Genomic DNA, 14,811 nt, shown 5'->3' with positions numbered 1-14,811 from the left:
AAATGCAAGCAGAAAGCGAAGTGGGTGCCAACGCCTTTCTGAAACGTCGGCCGGGGAGACTGGGGACATTGGATTAGCCGGCCGGGCGGGGCACACGATCTACGCCTGATCGCGTCCTAGTACCCGTACAAGGAGAGGCCGTGAAGCATTGCGAATGCCCTTACGCACGCCGCGGCTGTGTGTACGGATGCCTATATAACATGCAATATTTTGCCTCAGATGTACAAAGTCTTTTACCTTCGCGAGCACTTCGAATACTTATCTGCCTTGTGCTTATTCTCAGTTATTATTACGAAGACCTCTCAATTATTTCGTTCCAATATGCATTTGACGTCGCTGATCTTCTCCGCTTCCCTAATCGCGTCGACATGGGCAACTTCAACCAATGTACGCACCAAGCACGATAAATGCTTAGTAGGAAACCCCAAACTGAAGAGCGCTACGCTCAAGGGCACCGCCATCGAGCCGACACTCAACCGCGATGGTTGTGGCTCGACGGCATGGGGTGACCGCATCCTTTGGGTCTGCCGTGACACGCAACCAGTCTTCCCGAACGGCACTACCAACAAACCGGCAGTCTGGGACGGCTCGGCAAGCTACTCAAACATGACCCACGAAGGCCCGGCTTTCATCCCGATCCCTCCGGACGGGCAGGTAGAAGATAATGCGGGATATACGCACGAGCTCCTGCTATACGGCAACAACCACGAGTCACCTTTTTACGTGTTGTCCGACGAGTTCTGCGGCAACAATTCAGCGGGCTTGTGTCCGAATGGGTTACGCTACCCGCGTTCTCCGGACTCACCGCCGCTAGTCACCTCGTATGATGAGGGAACCGGCATGATCACCGCCTACACCTGGATCAAAAACAAACTACACGATAACAATACTAATGTCATCATCAACCCCTCCACGGCCCTCTACAAAGTTACGTGGAGCCCAATGGTCGAGGGCGCGGACTCAGCTGTCCTACCGAAGACTGCATTTGTGAGCCCTACATTCTTCCAGGAGAACGAGTTCGCGTATGGTGCGGCGGGCAACATTATCGTCAATGACACCGCATATCTCTGGGCGCAGTCCTTCCTAGGCGCGGCTACCTCGCTCGCTAGGGTCCCATTGTCCGGTATCGAGGACCTCTCGCGGTACGAGTACTACGTCTCCGGCGCCTGGACTTCGCACATGCCCAGCTCAGTCAACGTTACGGAAGCCACTATCAACTGCACTGCGGGTGGGCAGGGGACCTTCTACTATTCCCCCGCCTGGTCATCGTACGTGTGGATCGGTGGGGTGGGCCAGGAGATCAACGGCGAGTTCTTCGTGTCTACTTCCCCGGCGCCGGAAGGCCCGTGGACCACGCCGGAGCATTTCCTCACCGTCCCGCTAGGCAATTATACGGAGATTCCAGCATATGGGTTTCAGGCGCATCCAGACTTGGTTGTTGATGAGAACTCGAATGACATGTATATTTCGTATACTAAGAAGATGACGACGGGGTATCAGACGCCGCTTTATCTGCTTGAGTGGGAGCATTGTTTGGATGTTGTGAACACGTAGTTGCTATTACGACTCCTACGATTGGTTTTTCTGTTTCTGGGTGTGTCAAGGACGGCCTCTATTCTCCGGTCTCGAGTTTTGTTTTTCGCCATGGTGGCTGCCTTAGCATCGTGGAAGATTAGATTGGCGAGAATTGCGGTGTTCTCAATCCGAGCGATGTCCTCCTAGTCCTCTGCAATCATTAGGGAAATCCGACCTCGATTAATAGCCACACCAACGTTTTTGAACCAAATAAGGTGGTATAGTATGGCAATAGGATCGGCTGATTCGAAATCTTCAAACAGATTTTCTTTAACTTGTATGGGTATTCAGTTATAACTATACGAAGTAGGCTACCCTTGAGAAGGCCGTTTCCGAAAGAGCTTTAGTTTTATCAATTCAGAAAACGACTAACTATCGATCATGAGAGAAGAATATCATGGAATCACTGCTTCTACTTCTTCTACTTCTTCTTCTTCTCCTCCTCCCCCGTGCCGCCGGTGGTGGGCAGGCCCATGAAGATCTTGAACGAGTCATAGCTGCGCGAGAGTCAGTAACCAGGATCAGATCACAGGCGAAATGGGATAAGGAACATACATCATCCACTGCAGGCCCGTCAAAGTACCGACCATGACAATCCGCACCGGCAATCCATTCCACAAGCCCCGGAAGCCAATGTCACCATAGATCCGGCTCATCGCCGCCCCAAACGCCTCGCCCACTTGGCGGTTGGCATTCAACTTGCTCACCATCACATCAGCCGGATGCGACACCACCGCACAGAGAATACCGGCCAGGTATCCGCCTGTGAACGCGACGGTGGTCTGCGCGCCCTTGTTGTAGTCGGATTTCTGGCCGGGGAGATTGGCGTAAATCGCCTCGACGATGGTCTCGAAGGAGGCGAATTTCATCATGGTGTAGGGGATCTGCCGGCCCCACAGCGGGTAGAGGCCTTTGTACAGACTGTGACCTAGTTATCAATATCGGAAGAAAACAAAGCGGGAGAGACGGAAAACGGACCCCGAAATACCCTCCTTGGCCACAACGCTCGAGATTCCACTGAACGTACCCCGGAGATCCGGCGGGATGGTCGTCTGCATGCGTACCTTGACCGACTCAAAGGGACACAGAGCCACGTCTGCGATCAGTTCGGCGGATGCACTAGCCACTAAGTACAGCGAGGTCTTCCATCGGCGGGCGTTCTCCTGGCCGACCAGGTCGCTGTAGAACTTCTTGAAGAACTCGTAGCCGCCGTACTTGAACGCACCTTGGGCCTTTGCAGAGAATCAGTGTCTATTATAATCTCATTCCTGTCAGTCTACGTAGGTCACTTCACGTACACTGTAGCCGAAAAATGTGGGACTCCAGCCGGTAAACACGCCGCGAAAGCCCTCGGCGAGGCGGATCGTGCGGTACGCCTGCATATTACTCTTGTAGAGCTGCGAGTCCACCTGGCGACGGCATTTGATCAAATCGAGAGGGGTCACCGCCGTATGGGTCAGACCCTATCCAAGGATATTGTTAGGCTGTCCACAGTAAACCTGAGCAGAAAGGGCTCGACAAACACAGGCCATCATCCCACCAATTGTACAGGCGGCATAGTACTTGGCCGACCAGGGTTCGATTTTACCCGATTTTTCCTGGGCCTTCTTGCTCGCGGCATCGATCTCGCGCGCGGCCTCTTTGGCAAACGCATCGGCTTTCTTCTTGGTTTCGTCGATTGCGCTCCAGGCAGGGAATGGTTCGCGCCGAGGTGGAGCGGATTGTACTGGGAGAGGGTACTGTTCCTGTTTTTGCGGACCCAGACGACCCAGTGGGTGTTGTCGGGCGAAGATGGCAGCGGCCGAGTCAGACGGAAACATGACGGATGGATATAGTGTAAATGTGGGTCAGAAGTGGATGACCAGCGATCGGGATTCACTAGCAACGAATCACCTCTTTCAACCGAGTCGAGGATGAAGAGGATGCAATAACCCGAGGAGTAAATCGGAGAAAAACAAACCGTCGTAGTAGGTCAGCGTTGGTTTGTTGGTCGGGCACATGACGTATGGAGCCAGCCCTGCCAGTCTTGTCCCGAAAGAGAAAAGCGCGATCGACTGACTTTCCTTCTTCCTTCTCTTCTTCTCGTTCAACGACATACCAATTGCCTCTCTTACACAGCCTACACAGCTACACACTCTACCGGGCAGTTCATCTGCACTCTGCGTGGTCTCCCGAATCCCTATCAGACACAATCTAGGCCATCGTGCCTCTCTCCTCTCCCTCTGCCCCTCCATCCCACCACGGTCCACCATGGCGTCGTACATGTCCGCCAGCGAGGCCTATACGCGCGAGAAACAGGCATCGGACCAGTCGAATCCCACACCGCAAACAACATGGGCCGATAAGTACCGCGGGGTAAGTCCGGCACTCCGATCTCCCCTTCCGCAAAGACCGCGAAAAGACCTCCAGACTCAACTGAACCATCTCAGGCAACAATCCAAGACCTCGACCCTCCCCCAGCCCTCTCCGTCTCCCCCGACGACCCTATCTCCGCAGCACTCATAACCGCCTACGAACGCGACTACACCCACCTTACCGTCATCTCCGCGACGAAGCGCTCCCTGATGGGCTACCTGAGCATCCCGCGGCTAAAAGAACTCCTGCAGACCGGCGCGGTCAAGGAATCAGACCCCGTCTCCGCGGCCATGCAGCGCTTCATCCGGAAACGAGGCATCTATCAGGTCATCACGATGGAGACGCCGCTCGAGGAGCTGGAGCGGTTCTTCGAGACCGACACGGCGCTCAATGGCGAGAAGCGCGAGAAGCAGCAATTCGCCGTGGTGACGGATGCCGCGCGTAAATTTGTGCTCGGGGTTGCGACCAAGGCCGATTTGGAAGAGTTTGTCAAACGGAGACCTACGTGACTGGGCGGGAGGCTTTCTAGACAGGAGGATCCGGGACATGGAACTCTCGAATGCAATCCCTCTCGGAGTATGCGGTCTTTTCGTTCAAGAGATGTCAGACCCAAAATGGTCTGGGGGCGTTAATCCACAAGAATCAATTGATATCCACAGAAACGTGCTGAACACACAACAATATGTGATGATAAACGTCGAACAATCCGTGATCGCATTCCTACATTATTCTCCCCGTAACGCCGAAGAAAGAACCCCATCGCCTGCCACTTCACTACTGAGCTTTTTTCGACTTGGCTTTATCCGCCGCCGCTCTCTCCCCTTGGTCGTCCTTCCAGGCCACGTAGATATAAGCGAACAGGACGACGTTGGCCGTGACGGCGGCCGTGATTCCAGCGAATGTTGCATTCCCTGCCCAACCATCGTCAGTACATGTACAAGAATGATGAGTAAAGTCAATACGCAGGCACCCTACCGCTGAAGATCCAGTTCACGGTCAAAAAGTACATGCCGATGGGGCCAGCTGCCATGGCAGCTGTGAAGCCGAGGAGCTTATAGATCACGTCGCTGTATTGCCGTAGCTTGGTTAGAGGTCTGCGGGTTGTCTCTGCGTGGACGGGTTGACGACTCACGCTGGCACGGCGGGCGTTACGTCCGAGGAGGTCGTGTCTGCTGGCGGCTGGGCAGCCACATCGGCGTAGGATTGCCCGTGAGGGCGGCGGGAGGACATGGCTGTGTTTATTGTGAGTTGAGACTGTCACTGCAGGGAAGGTCAAGCGGTGATGGCGAGGTGAGAGAGCTTGGGGTTGGGAGTGTCCAAGCGCCGAAGCTGGACAACGAAGACGCAGGACAGTTTGGAGCTCACCACCCCACCCAGACCCTACTATAAGAAATGATTCCAATAGATAGATCACATACCCAATTCTATCATTTTTCTCTCTTATTTTCTATAAATCATTACGAGGCAGTTAACTGGCACTCTACACGTCTGTCGCGTTGCCATCCACGTGACCCTCGCGCCTCGCGTTCCCGGCAGAAAAAAATGCGGTCCTTCCTGCTATCTTCACGAGCAGGGAGAGGCTGGCCTCGAAGGACGGACGAAAGAGAGACCGCTTACACTATGGACGACTCGGTGCCAGACACGCCCGTCCGGGACAGAAAGAATTTCCCCGGCACACCCACGGACGAGGCAGAGTACGAGACAATCGCCACTATGCCCATTGGGGCGGCGGCATTCACTCCCTCCCAGCGATTGACGCAGCCAACGCAATTGATTGACGGGCCCTATTCACGTCCTCCCCATGTCCCGATTCAAGTCGCGGCCTCTTCCCCAACCGGCCCTCTTTCTTCCCCCCCTCAGCGCTTCCCCCAGGGCGGCATTCTATCCTCCCTCATCGCCCCTTCTGGCACCCACTTTCGTGCTCCTCCTACCGTGACTGGTCCTGCAAAGCGTACGCCGGTCTACGACCTCGACGACGGTCCCACCTACCGCGGCGGTTCCTCAGACGAAGAGACTCTGCAAAGTACAGACATCAGGCCCGCCACGTTCGAAAAGTCGGCGCGCAGCCCCGAGAAAGTTGTCGAGTCGCCTGTCCGCCCTGCCATGAGCGCTTTGGAACGCTTCAGGGAACTCACTGCTTCATACTACGAGTCCACCGCCGGCAACATGAAACGCTCTGCCGACCAGATGAGCCCGACTGACCCCAAGGGGGTGGCGGTCAAGAAGGCTCGCCAGGATGCGCCCGCGCGGGCTCAGCCTGTTCAGCCCCAATACTTTTCAGTGCAGGACATCAGTGACTACCGGATCAGAGTCAAGGTCGAGCGGCTGTTGATGGTGATGCCGAACAAAACGATTCAAGCCTGCGTTGATGCGCTAATCCGCACGAATGGAAACTACGATGGGGCTTTGGAATATCTTGCCAACAGCGACGATGCAGAGAATCGGAATGGCCGTTATTCTCCTCTCATCATTGAATCTTCGGACGATGAATTGGGTACCTCGGCAGCAGCCCCGGCGCCGATGCAGGCGGCGAAGCAGAACATCAAGGCTCGCGGCACAATTCAGGACAAGTGGGCTGCAATGAAACTGCCAGGGGCCAAGGACCAAGGCTTTTCGGATGAAACCAAACCTCGTCGGCGCTTGATGCGTGGTCCCATGTCTCGCTCATCTCCAGATGGAACCTCCTCGTTCTCAGCCATTTCGATTCCCGACGCCAATACGCCCCCGCCAAAGAAGCTGAATCGGCTCAAGCAAGGCCGACGGGTGGTATCGCCGCGTTCTGAATCCCCGGAAGCCGCTATGAGCGACTCGGAGGATTCGGATGTCATTGTGGAAGAACCCGGTTCTGGAGGCATTGACGAGAAAGTGTTGAGATTCTTCAACACCTGCAGCATTAAGGACCTGGCAGATACTGCGGCCGTCCCTGAAGAAACTGCCAAGCTGATCACCGACCACCGTCCCTTCTCATCGCTCGGGGAAGTCCGGGTAGTCAGTGAGCCAGCTCCAGCCCAAGATGAGACGAAACCCAAAAAACGAGGACGCAAATCACTCAAGGCCGTGGGTGACAAGATCGTTGATAAATGTCTGGATATGTGGACGGGATACATGGCGATTGATGCTCTTGTTACCGAATGCGAGGCTCTGGGTCAGCCTGTTGCCGCCGAGATGAAGAAATGGGGAATCGACATTTTTGGCAAGCGGGGAGATCTAGAGATCACCTCTCTGGATGCTGCTGCCCCCAATTCACACGACTCTGGAATCGCTACACCGTCATCCAACCGTGTTGATGACAGTTCCGACAGTGACGGCCCTGCCTCTGTTTCCCGCAAGACCTCACGTTTCATCTCTCAGCCGGCTATCATGTCAAATGATCTGGAGATGAAGGATTACCAGGTTGTTGGTATCAATTGGTTGGCTCTCTTGTTTGAACAGGAATTGAGCTGTATTCTGGCCGACGACATGGGTCTTGGTAAGACCTGCCAGGTCATTGCATTCCTCGCGCACCTCTACGAAAAGGACATCAAAGGTCCGCACCTGGTTGTGGTCCCCTCGTCGACACTTGAGAACTGGCTCCGAGAGTTTCAAAAGTTCTGCCCGACTCTTTCGGTTATGCCCTACTACGCGGGGCAGAATGAGCGTGCGCTGATTCGTGAACAAATTGAAGATAATCGCGACAGCATCAATGTGGTGATTACAACATACACCATCGCCAAGGCCAAAGTCGATGCCAAGTTTCTGCGGGATATGGACTTTACTGTCTGCGTCTACGATGAAGGTCACATGTTGAAGAACCATCAATCCATTCTGTACGAAAAACTCATTCGCATCCCGGCCCGGTTCCGACTGCTGCTCACGGGCACACCGCTCCAAAATAACCTGCAAGAACTGGCATCGCTGCTCGGGTTTATCCTGCCGAATGTCTTCAAGGAGCATAAGGAGGAACTGCAGTTGGTCTTCTCGAACAAAGCGAAAACTAACGACGAGTCTCATGCCACGCTGCTCTCAGCGCAACGCATCGAGCGCGCCAAGTCCATGCTCAAGCCGTTTGTGCTCCGCCGCAAGAAGCACCAGGTTATCGACCTTCCTAAGAAGCACCTGCATGTCGAGTACTGCGACATGAAGCCCTCTCAGCGCGAGATTTACGGACACGAAAAAGACCGAGTGCGCCAACTCCTCGAAGACCGTGCCGCGGGCAAGAAGACCGGCAGCAAGACCACCCATGTCATGATGAAGCTCCGCCAGGCTGCAATCCACCCTCTCCTCGCACGGCGTCACTTCTCGGACGCCGTTCTCCGCAAGATGTCCAAGGCATGCCTAAAGGAAGAGCAGTGGGCGCTATCCAACCCGGACATCATATTCGAAGAGCTCAAACCCTACAACGACTTTGAGTGCCATGAGATGTGTCTCAAGAACCCGTCCTCGCTGGGCAAATTCAAACTCAAGGACGCCGAGTGGATGGACTCGGGCAAGATCGACCTCCTCCGCAGCCTCCTAACCCGCTTCATCGCAAACGGTGACCGCGCCCTCGTCTTCTCCCAATTCACCCTCGTCCTCGACATCCTCGAATCCGTGCTCGAGACCCTAAAAATCGACTTCGTCCGCCTCGACGGCCGCACCAGCGTCGAAGACCGGCAGTCCATCCTAGATGCCTTCCACGAACGCACCGAGATCCCGGTGTTCTTACTGTCCACCAAAGCCGGCGGTGCGGGCATCAACCTCGCCTGCGCGAACAAGGTCATCATCTTCGACTCCTCGTTCAACCCGCAGGAAGACGTCCAGGCCGAGAACCGCGCCCATCGCGTCGGCCAGACCCGCGAAGTGGAGGTGTTCCGGCTTGTCACGCGTGATACTATCGAGGAGCAGATCTTTGCGCTAGGGAAGACGAAGTTGGCGCTTGATCAGGCTGTTGCGGGCGAGGATGAGGCGGGCGCGAAGAAGAATGAGGAGGCTAATATCAAAGTTGTGGAGGGTATGGTGTTTGGGGATTTGGAGACGAGTGCTGAGAATGGCAATGGTAATGGGGTTGTGCAGGTGGATGGGGAGAGCGAAGACTAAAAAGAGATGGTGTTTTGTATGCTGGTGCTTTTGTTTTCGGAATATGCTCTGGTGTTACATTGCAGGAGTTGTGAAGTTTTTAGATTAGATATCCGAGTACAGGATAATTCGATATGCTGCCGTCTCTCTCTCAGGATCAATGGTCTATGGTATAGCTTCTATCTGACTGTCAAGTTGGACTTTGTAGAATCGTGGCAATGTTCAAATTATGATCAATCAACTATAAGAATGGAATTCAAATTTATGGTAAGGTACAGGAGAAGAGCTGTGCATTTTCAGGATCACCATCCTATCGGAGCCATGTACAGGCCAAGGCCCGGGGAATCTATAAACAAGAGAAACTGAAAACACCAATGATGCGGGGGGCAAAAGAAAAAGACCAAAATCCAGCCACCGGGCTATGCATTCAACGCGCAGATGAAATGAGGAAAACAGGTATCAGTTTATGCGGTCAGTTCGGGCTTCTGGGTAGCCTGCATCGACACGTCGATAGCCAGCGGCTCGAAGTCAGCGTCAGATTTGGCTGCTTTCGAGGCCGGTTCGGGGATAGACGAGGTGCGGATCGGTCCGCCGGTGTGTGTGGCCGGAGAATTCTGTTTCAAGCGTCCGCCACTGCCACCAGCTGCACGGGCCGATTCGGATTGCATCGCGTTCTGGACAGCCTTTGCCTTGCTCTCGTGCTCCTCGCCCGGTCCGAGCACCCATTTATCGGCTAGATCGAGGATTTCGTCGGCCCGAACCGCGAGAGGGATCAGATCGTCGAATGCCAATTGCCGACAGCAGTCCGTGTACGTCTTGCACTGCTTCGCGGCGTTGAACTCCTTGTTCTTCCCGGGAATCAGCATATTGAGTAGATACTTGGTGTTCCCCCAACGGTTCTCCGATTCCAGACAGAACCGCATGTATTCATGGACGACCTCCCGCCACGGCAGGAGACCGCCTTCCGCCTCGGACCGGAAACAGGACGAGTTGGCCTCTGCCGCAGTGGCGATCATGGCCCCGTCCACGCCGTACTCGGTCATCGAGGCCAGCGCGTCGTCGCGCGAGGTGACGTCGCCGTTCATGACAATGGCCACGCCGGCGCGGTTGCAGATCCCCGCGACCATGCGGAGCTGGTCACGGATTGCGCGCTCGCGGGGCCGCATGGGCGTTGTGCGGCAGTGGACCGTGAGCCCTGTGATGCCTGTTTTCACGAGGCGCGAGACCAGCGCTTCGGTCAGCTCGGGGGTTTCGAGGATGCGGATCTTGACCGAGATGCCGATGCGGAAGGGCTCGCCGACCTCACGCACGAGGGACTCGAGGATGGAGACGAGTTTGTCGGGTGTGCGCAGCAGCGCGGCGCCCATGCCGCCGCTTGTGCTGAAGGGTTTGGGACAGCCGGAGTTGACGTCGATGCCGGCCACATCTGCCGCGACGACCTTGGCGCACTGCACGGCCAGGTCGGGGTTCGCGGTGCCCATTTGGAAGATGAGCTTGCCCTGTTCGCGCACGGGGTCGATCCGGTAGAGGACCGATTCCTTGGGCGGTTTGTCGTTCCGGCCCGAGTTCGAGGGCATGCGTGTGAATTCGATGGTCCCGTTGCGTGGGTTCACGCGCCGTACCGAGCCGATGAGGGAGCGGTCGATCGTCTCAGGGCCCCAGACTAGGTCGGCGCCGTACTTGAGGGCCAGCAGGCGGGAGGGCAGCTCGCCGGAGCGGACCATCGGGGCCAGCACGACTGTGCCGCGGTAGTCGACCCCCTTGGCCGGGATGGGCACGCGCGGTGCGGTAGCGGGCGAGGTGAGGAGCGTCATTGCAGAGCGTAGAAATCTGACCAACATGGGAACACGTACCCCATCCACTCGAATATGGCGTGGTTCATGGCAAAGTTGTGTGTCGGTGGACGCCGGTGGATGGAGGAGAGTCACGTGGTGATAGCGATAGGGCCTTTCAAAGTTTTTTTCGTCTCTCTTTTCTTTCGGTCACAAATACGGTAATTCTGTCTGGGTTGCCCTCGACCCCTGCCAAGTGAAAAGGTGCTCAGGGAGGAATCAACCTGAATACATACTGTATGTACCCTCTGTTGCCACCGCCCATCCCTATCCCGGCATAGCGTGCGCCATCTGGGGTGCAGTGACGTGACGCACATTGAACGTGAGCACGAGACAGGACATCAAAAATAATTCGAGGAGATCAGACAATTGGATTGGTGATTTAGTGCTGTAGAAGTAGAATTGGAGCCCGACCGGTACTCCATCAGGGTCGGTCGGAATCAACAGCAGGCCGCCCGGGACCACACACACTACAAAACCGCCCAGCCCACCCACACCGAATCTTCAGGACCAGTCCAATGCGCCCCTTGGCCCGAGTGATAGTCCGGCACTCGTCCACAATTCATCCCCCCACTCTCTTGTGTGCCCCTCCCTTCTTCTGCTCCTCTTCTTCTTCCTCTTCCTTCTTCTCTCCTGCTTCCCTTCGCTCCCGCCCAGCTCTTCTTTCAAGACACTTGACCTCCACGTCCCCCACCATGTCTTACGGCATCCGCAAGATTGCCCAGCCGCACACGCTGGAGCACCGTGTGTACATCGAGAAAGATGGTGTGCCCGTCTCTCCCTTCCACGACATCCCCCTCTACGCCAATGAGCAGCAGACCATCCTGAACATGGTCGTCGAGATCCCTCGCTGGACCAACGCCAAGCAGGAGGTACGGAAGCGTTTCGCTCGGCCACCCGGCAATCCATACTGACATCTCCTCTAGATCTCCAAGGAGGAATTCCTCAACCCCATCAAGCAGGACACCAAGAAGGGCAAGCTGCGCTTCGTCCGCAACTGCTTCCCCCACAAGGGCTACCTCTGGAACTACGGTGCCTTCCCTCGCGTACGTCCGACAGATCACACCCGGGAAACAAACACACACTGACCAAATCAACAGACCTGGGAAGACCCCCACGTCGTCCACCCCGAGACCAAGGCCAAGGGTGACAACGACCCTCTGGATGTGTGCGAGATCGGCGAGCTGGTCGGCTACCCCGGCCAGGTCAAGCAGGTCAAGGTGCTGGGCGTCATGGCCCTGATCGACGAGGAGGAGACCGACTGGAAGATCATCGTCATCGACGTCAACGACCCGCTGGCCCCCAAGCTGAACGACATCGAGGACGTTGAGCGCCACCTGCCCGGTCTGCTGCGCGCCACCAACGAGTGGTTCCGCATCTACAAGATCCCCGACGGCAAGCCCGAGAACCAGTTTGCCTTCTCCGGCGAGTGCAAGAACCGCAAGTACGCCATGGATGTCATCCATGAGTGCTCCGAGGCTTGGGACAAGCTGATCACGGGCAAGGCTCAGGCCGGTGACATCAGCCTGTAAGTTGCGGTGTTTTTGTGCGTGGAGAAGATCAAAAATACTAATCGTGCGATTATAGCGCCAACTCCACCGTCGAGGGCTCCGCCAACCCTGCCGACCAGAACCAGCTGGCCGCCATCCCCCGGGGCGAGAACCTGCCCGCTGCCCCCATCGACGGCAGCATTGACAAGTGGTTCTTCATCTCCGGTGCCGCTGTGTAAATGTCGGGCGTGTATGTTGGCAAGATACCAAAAGCAAAATGACCACGCCAGTGTCTCGATGGTGTGTGGATGTTTGAAACTACATGGACCAATTTGATGATCAAAAGTAGAAGTAGAGTCTGTAGATTTGGATATCATCTTTTCCTCGTCGCTCACTTTCCATTCCTTTCCAAGAAATCTCCCACGGCGCCAGAACAAAACCACGAAGCACAAAAAGTATGTATACAAGAAAAATGCATGCTTGCTGTGCAGAAAACAAGACAAAAGAATTATGCCTTCAAACTAGCCTCCCGTTGCAAAGCCCTCCCAACCCGCGCTACCTCCTCGACCACATCCCCAATCTTAAGTCCACGCTTGCCCACCTCCAGGATAAGTTCCTTTCCGCCTTTAAACCCCACCGTCATGACCGGTGGCTCCGTCGAGGTCCGCGGCAGCCGCGTGATCTTGATGTCGATGTGTGTTGGGCTGCCGGCGGTTGTGTTGGGCGTCCGCAGCCGAGAGACGAAAAGACGGCAGGGTCGGGAGGCGGCCGCGAAGGGGTTGAAGGTTGTGCGGAGGGAGGTTATTGTGCTGAGTGGGATGGACATTGTGCTTGGTTTTGGGGGGTGGGAAGAGTGGTTGGTATTGAGTGAATCTGAGAGTCGTAGAGAGTCAGGTCGTGTCTGAGACGGGGGTGATTTCCACTTGCATACCCTGGCCGGATCAATTCTCCGTCACCGAGCGAATGCGATGGCTGGATTGGAGCAGTCTGCCTATCTGGAGGTGTGAAGCGTGTCTGGTCTGTCTCGAAAAGCCTGGCTGAGCCGGGGATCATCAAAAGGTTGTTTGCATCCGGAGCAAACACACCCTCAACCTGGCATCTCGCAGCCACCGCACGGGTTGTTTGTTTCCTACAAGACTACATACTTGCTTCTCTTTTGAAAATTCCGATCTCCTGCGATGCCATTTCCCTGCTACACGCGTGTTCAATAGTACTTTCCTCATATAACCACAATTCACCCCACACTCGTCGAGCGTCGCTGCGGAGTTTGGACCCCGACCCGTCAACATGTCCACCGCATCTGCTCTGCAAACCCGCCTCAGAGAGCTGTCGTCTACACTAGGAGAGATCCAGCCGCTGGTTGACCGACTGCGCAACTTCACCGCTTCCATCGGCCAAGGCGACGAGGCCCGCCTGGAACTCGGGTCCGAGATTCATGCGCGGGTAAAGGAAGCCGAGGAGGAGCTGGAGCTGTTGCGGGTGGAGGTTGAGGCACTCGATTTCGGTACAAGTGATAGACGGAGGAGGTCTCTGGCTGGCAATGGGGACAAGGAGGCGGAAAAAGAACGAGTGGTTGCGCTGGCGGGGAGGCTGGCGGCTGATCTCAAGCGGTGCGTTATCCATACTTTCAATGGCTTCTTTCATCTACGTCTGCGAGGAAATACAGCTAATGCCTTTTCAGGACTCGGGGAGAGTTTCGAAACGCCCAGTTGCAGGCCAAGCGGAATGCAGAGCTTGCAAAACGGAAAGAGAGAGAGCTGCTGCTGTCAAGACCGAAGTCGCCTCCTGGAGATGGACAGCGCCGACCATCGGAGAAACTCACCCAGGATGATCTGGAGCGGAATGCCTCCAACGACGTGACGGCTGCATTGCGGAGAACACACCAGCTGATGCAGGCGGAGCTATCCCGGAGCCAGTTTGCGCAGGAGACGCTCGGTGAGTGACGCCCGGAAATCTGTTGGATGATGCGAATCTAACACACACTAGAACAATCCACTGCGGCCATTTCCTCCCTGTCCGAATCCTACACCAGCCTCGACACCCTTCTCGCCGCGTCCCGCAGTCTTGCCAGCTCTCTGCTCCACTCCCAGAAGTCAGATACCTGGTACCTCGAAACAGCATTTTATCTTCTTGTCGGTACTATCACATGGCTTCTCTTTCGTCGCATCCTGTACGGCCCTATGTGGTGGCTGGTCTGGCTTCCCGTCAAACTCGTCGCTCGCTTTGTCTTGGCGGTGCTGGGAGCAAGCGGACTTGCTGGTACAGCTGTACAGCTCGATTCATTCGTATTTGGTGACAATTCTATCACCCTTCGTGGGACAGCTACTGCCGTTGCCTCAACTGCTGTGACAGGTAGTGGCGTGGCTGAAGATCAGAAACCATCAGCGCCTGACGACGAGGACCGCATGATTGACAAGATTGGAAAGATGGTCGAGGAGAGTGATCCGCCGCGGAACACGAAGAAAAGAATGTACGAGGAGGCGCCGGATAATCCGCACCGCTTTGATGAGCTATAGATTCCCAGG

General features: G+C 55.7%; 9 protein-coding genes across 9 annotated transcripts; 5 read left to right on the top strand and 4 right to left on the bottom strand.

Moving 5' to 3' along the window:
• Window positions 1-321: 321 nt before the first annotated feature.
• PFLUO_LOCUS383 (uncharacterized protein) lies at window positions 322-1,554 on the top strand (the record flags this gene model as incomplete). Its single annotated transcript, XM_073781133.1, has 1 exon — window positions 322-1,554. One exon carries the CDS (start codon window positions 322-324, stop codon window positions 1,552-1,554), a length of 1,233 nt encoding a protein of 410 aa, XP_073634481.1.
• A 442-nt stretch (window positions 1,555-1,996) lies between these two features.
• On the bottom strand, window positions 1,997-3,395 carry PFLUO_LOCUS382 (Cu/Pi carrier; the record flags this gene model as incomplete). Its single annotated transcript, XM_073781122.1, has 5 exons — window positions 1,997-2,072; window positions 2,131-2,496; window positions 2,554-2,807; window positions 2,874-3,038; window positions 3,099-3,395. The coding sequence occupies 5 exons, from the start codon at window positions 3,393-3,395 to the stop codon at window positions 1,997-1,999; spliced, it is 1,158 nt and encodes a 385-aa protein (XP_073634480.1).
• Window positions 3,396-3,825: 430 nt separating this feature from the next.
• On the top strand, window positions 3,826-4,439 carry PFLUO_LOCUS381 (uncharacterized protein; the record flags this gene model as incomplete). The annotated part of the gene is made up of 2 exons (XM_073781111.1): window positions 3,826-3,930; window positions 4,005-4,439. The coding sequence occupies 2 exons, from the start codon at window positions 3,826-3,828 to the stop codon at window positions 4,437-4,439; spliced, it is 540 nt and encodes a 179-aa protein (XP_073634479.1).
• Window positions 4,440-4,704: 265 nt separating this feature from the next.
• PFLUO_LOCUS380 (vacuolar ATPase assembly integral membrane protein vma21) lies at window positions 4,705-5,160 on the bottom strand (the record flags this gene model as incomplete). The annotated part of the gene is made up of 3 exons (XM_073781099.1): window positions 4,705-4,841; window positions 4,906-4,997; window positions 5,063-5,160. The coding sequence occupies 3 exons, from the start codon at window positions 5,158-5,160 to the stop codon at window positions 4,705-4,707; spliced, it is 327 nt and encodes a 108-aa protein (XP_073634478.1).
• A 390-nt stretch (window positions 5,161-5,550) lies between these two features.
• PFLUO_LOCUS379 (DNA-dependent ATPase fun30) lies at window positions 5,551-8,985 on the top strand (the record flags this gene model as incomplete). The annotated part of the gene is made up of 1 exon (XM_073781088.1): window positions 5,551-8,985. The coding sequence occupies one exon, from the start codon at window positions 5,551-5,553 to the stop codon at window positions 8,983-8,985; it is 3,435 nt and encodes a 1,144-aa protein (XP_073634477.1).
• Window positions 8,986-9,428: 443 nt separating this feature from the next.
• PFLUO_LOCUS378 (tRNA-dihydrouridine synthase 2) lies at window positions 9,429-10,778 on the bottom strand (the record flags this gene model as incomplete). The annotated part of the gene is made up of 1 exon (XM_073781077.1): window positions 9,429-10,778. The coding sequence occupies one exon, from the start codon at window positions 10,776-10,778 to the stop codon at window positions 9,429-9,431; it is 1,350 nt and encodes a 449-aa protein (XP_073634476.1).
• Window positions 10,779-11,491: 713 nt separating this feature from the next.
• Window positions 11,492-12,525, top strand: PFLUO_LOCUS377 (Inorganic pyrophosphatase; the record flags this gene model as incomplete). Its single annotated transcript, XM_073781066.1, has 4 exons — window positions 11,492-11,668; window positions 11,723-11,842; window positions 11,897-12,324; window positions 12,384-12,525. 4 exons carry the CDS (start codon window positions 11,492-11,494, stop codon window positions 12,523-12,525), a joined length of 867 nt encoding a protein of 288 aa, XP_073634475.1.
• A 269-nt stretch (window positions 12,526-12,794) lies between these two features.
• On the bottom strand, window positions 12,795-13,112 carry PFLUO_LOCUS376 (uncharacterized protein; the record flags this gene model as incomplete). Its single annotated transcript, XM_073781055.1, has 1 exon — window positions 12,795-13,112. One exon carries the CDS (start codon window positions 13,110-13,112, stop codon window positions 12,795-12,797), a length of 318 nt encoding a protein of 105 aa, XP_073634474.1.
• A 461-nt stretch (window positions 13,113-13,573) lies between these two features.
• On the top strand, window positions 13,574-14,802 carry PFLUO_LOCUS375 (Protein transport protein sec20; the record flags this gene model as incomplete). The annotated part of the gene is made up of 3 exons (XM_073781044.1): window positions 13,574-13,896; window positions 13,968-14,221; window positions 14,273-14,802. The coding sequence occupies 3 exons, from the start codon at window positions 13,574-13,576 to the stop codon at window positions 14,800-14,802; spliced, it is 1,107 nt and encodes a 368-aa protein (XP_073634473.1).
• Between the last annotated feature and the right edge of the window lie 9 nt (window positions 14,803-14,811).

This window comes from Penicillium psychrofluorescens (genome assembly GCF_964197705.1).
Source record: "Penicillium psychrofluorescens genome assembly, chromosome: 1".
Lineage (NCBI taxonomy): Eukaryota > Fungi > Ascomycota > Eurotiomycetes > Eurotiales > Aspergillaceae > Penicillium > Penicillium psychrofluorescens.
This window is presented reverse-complemented; position numbering and strand designations above follow the sequence as displayed.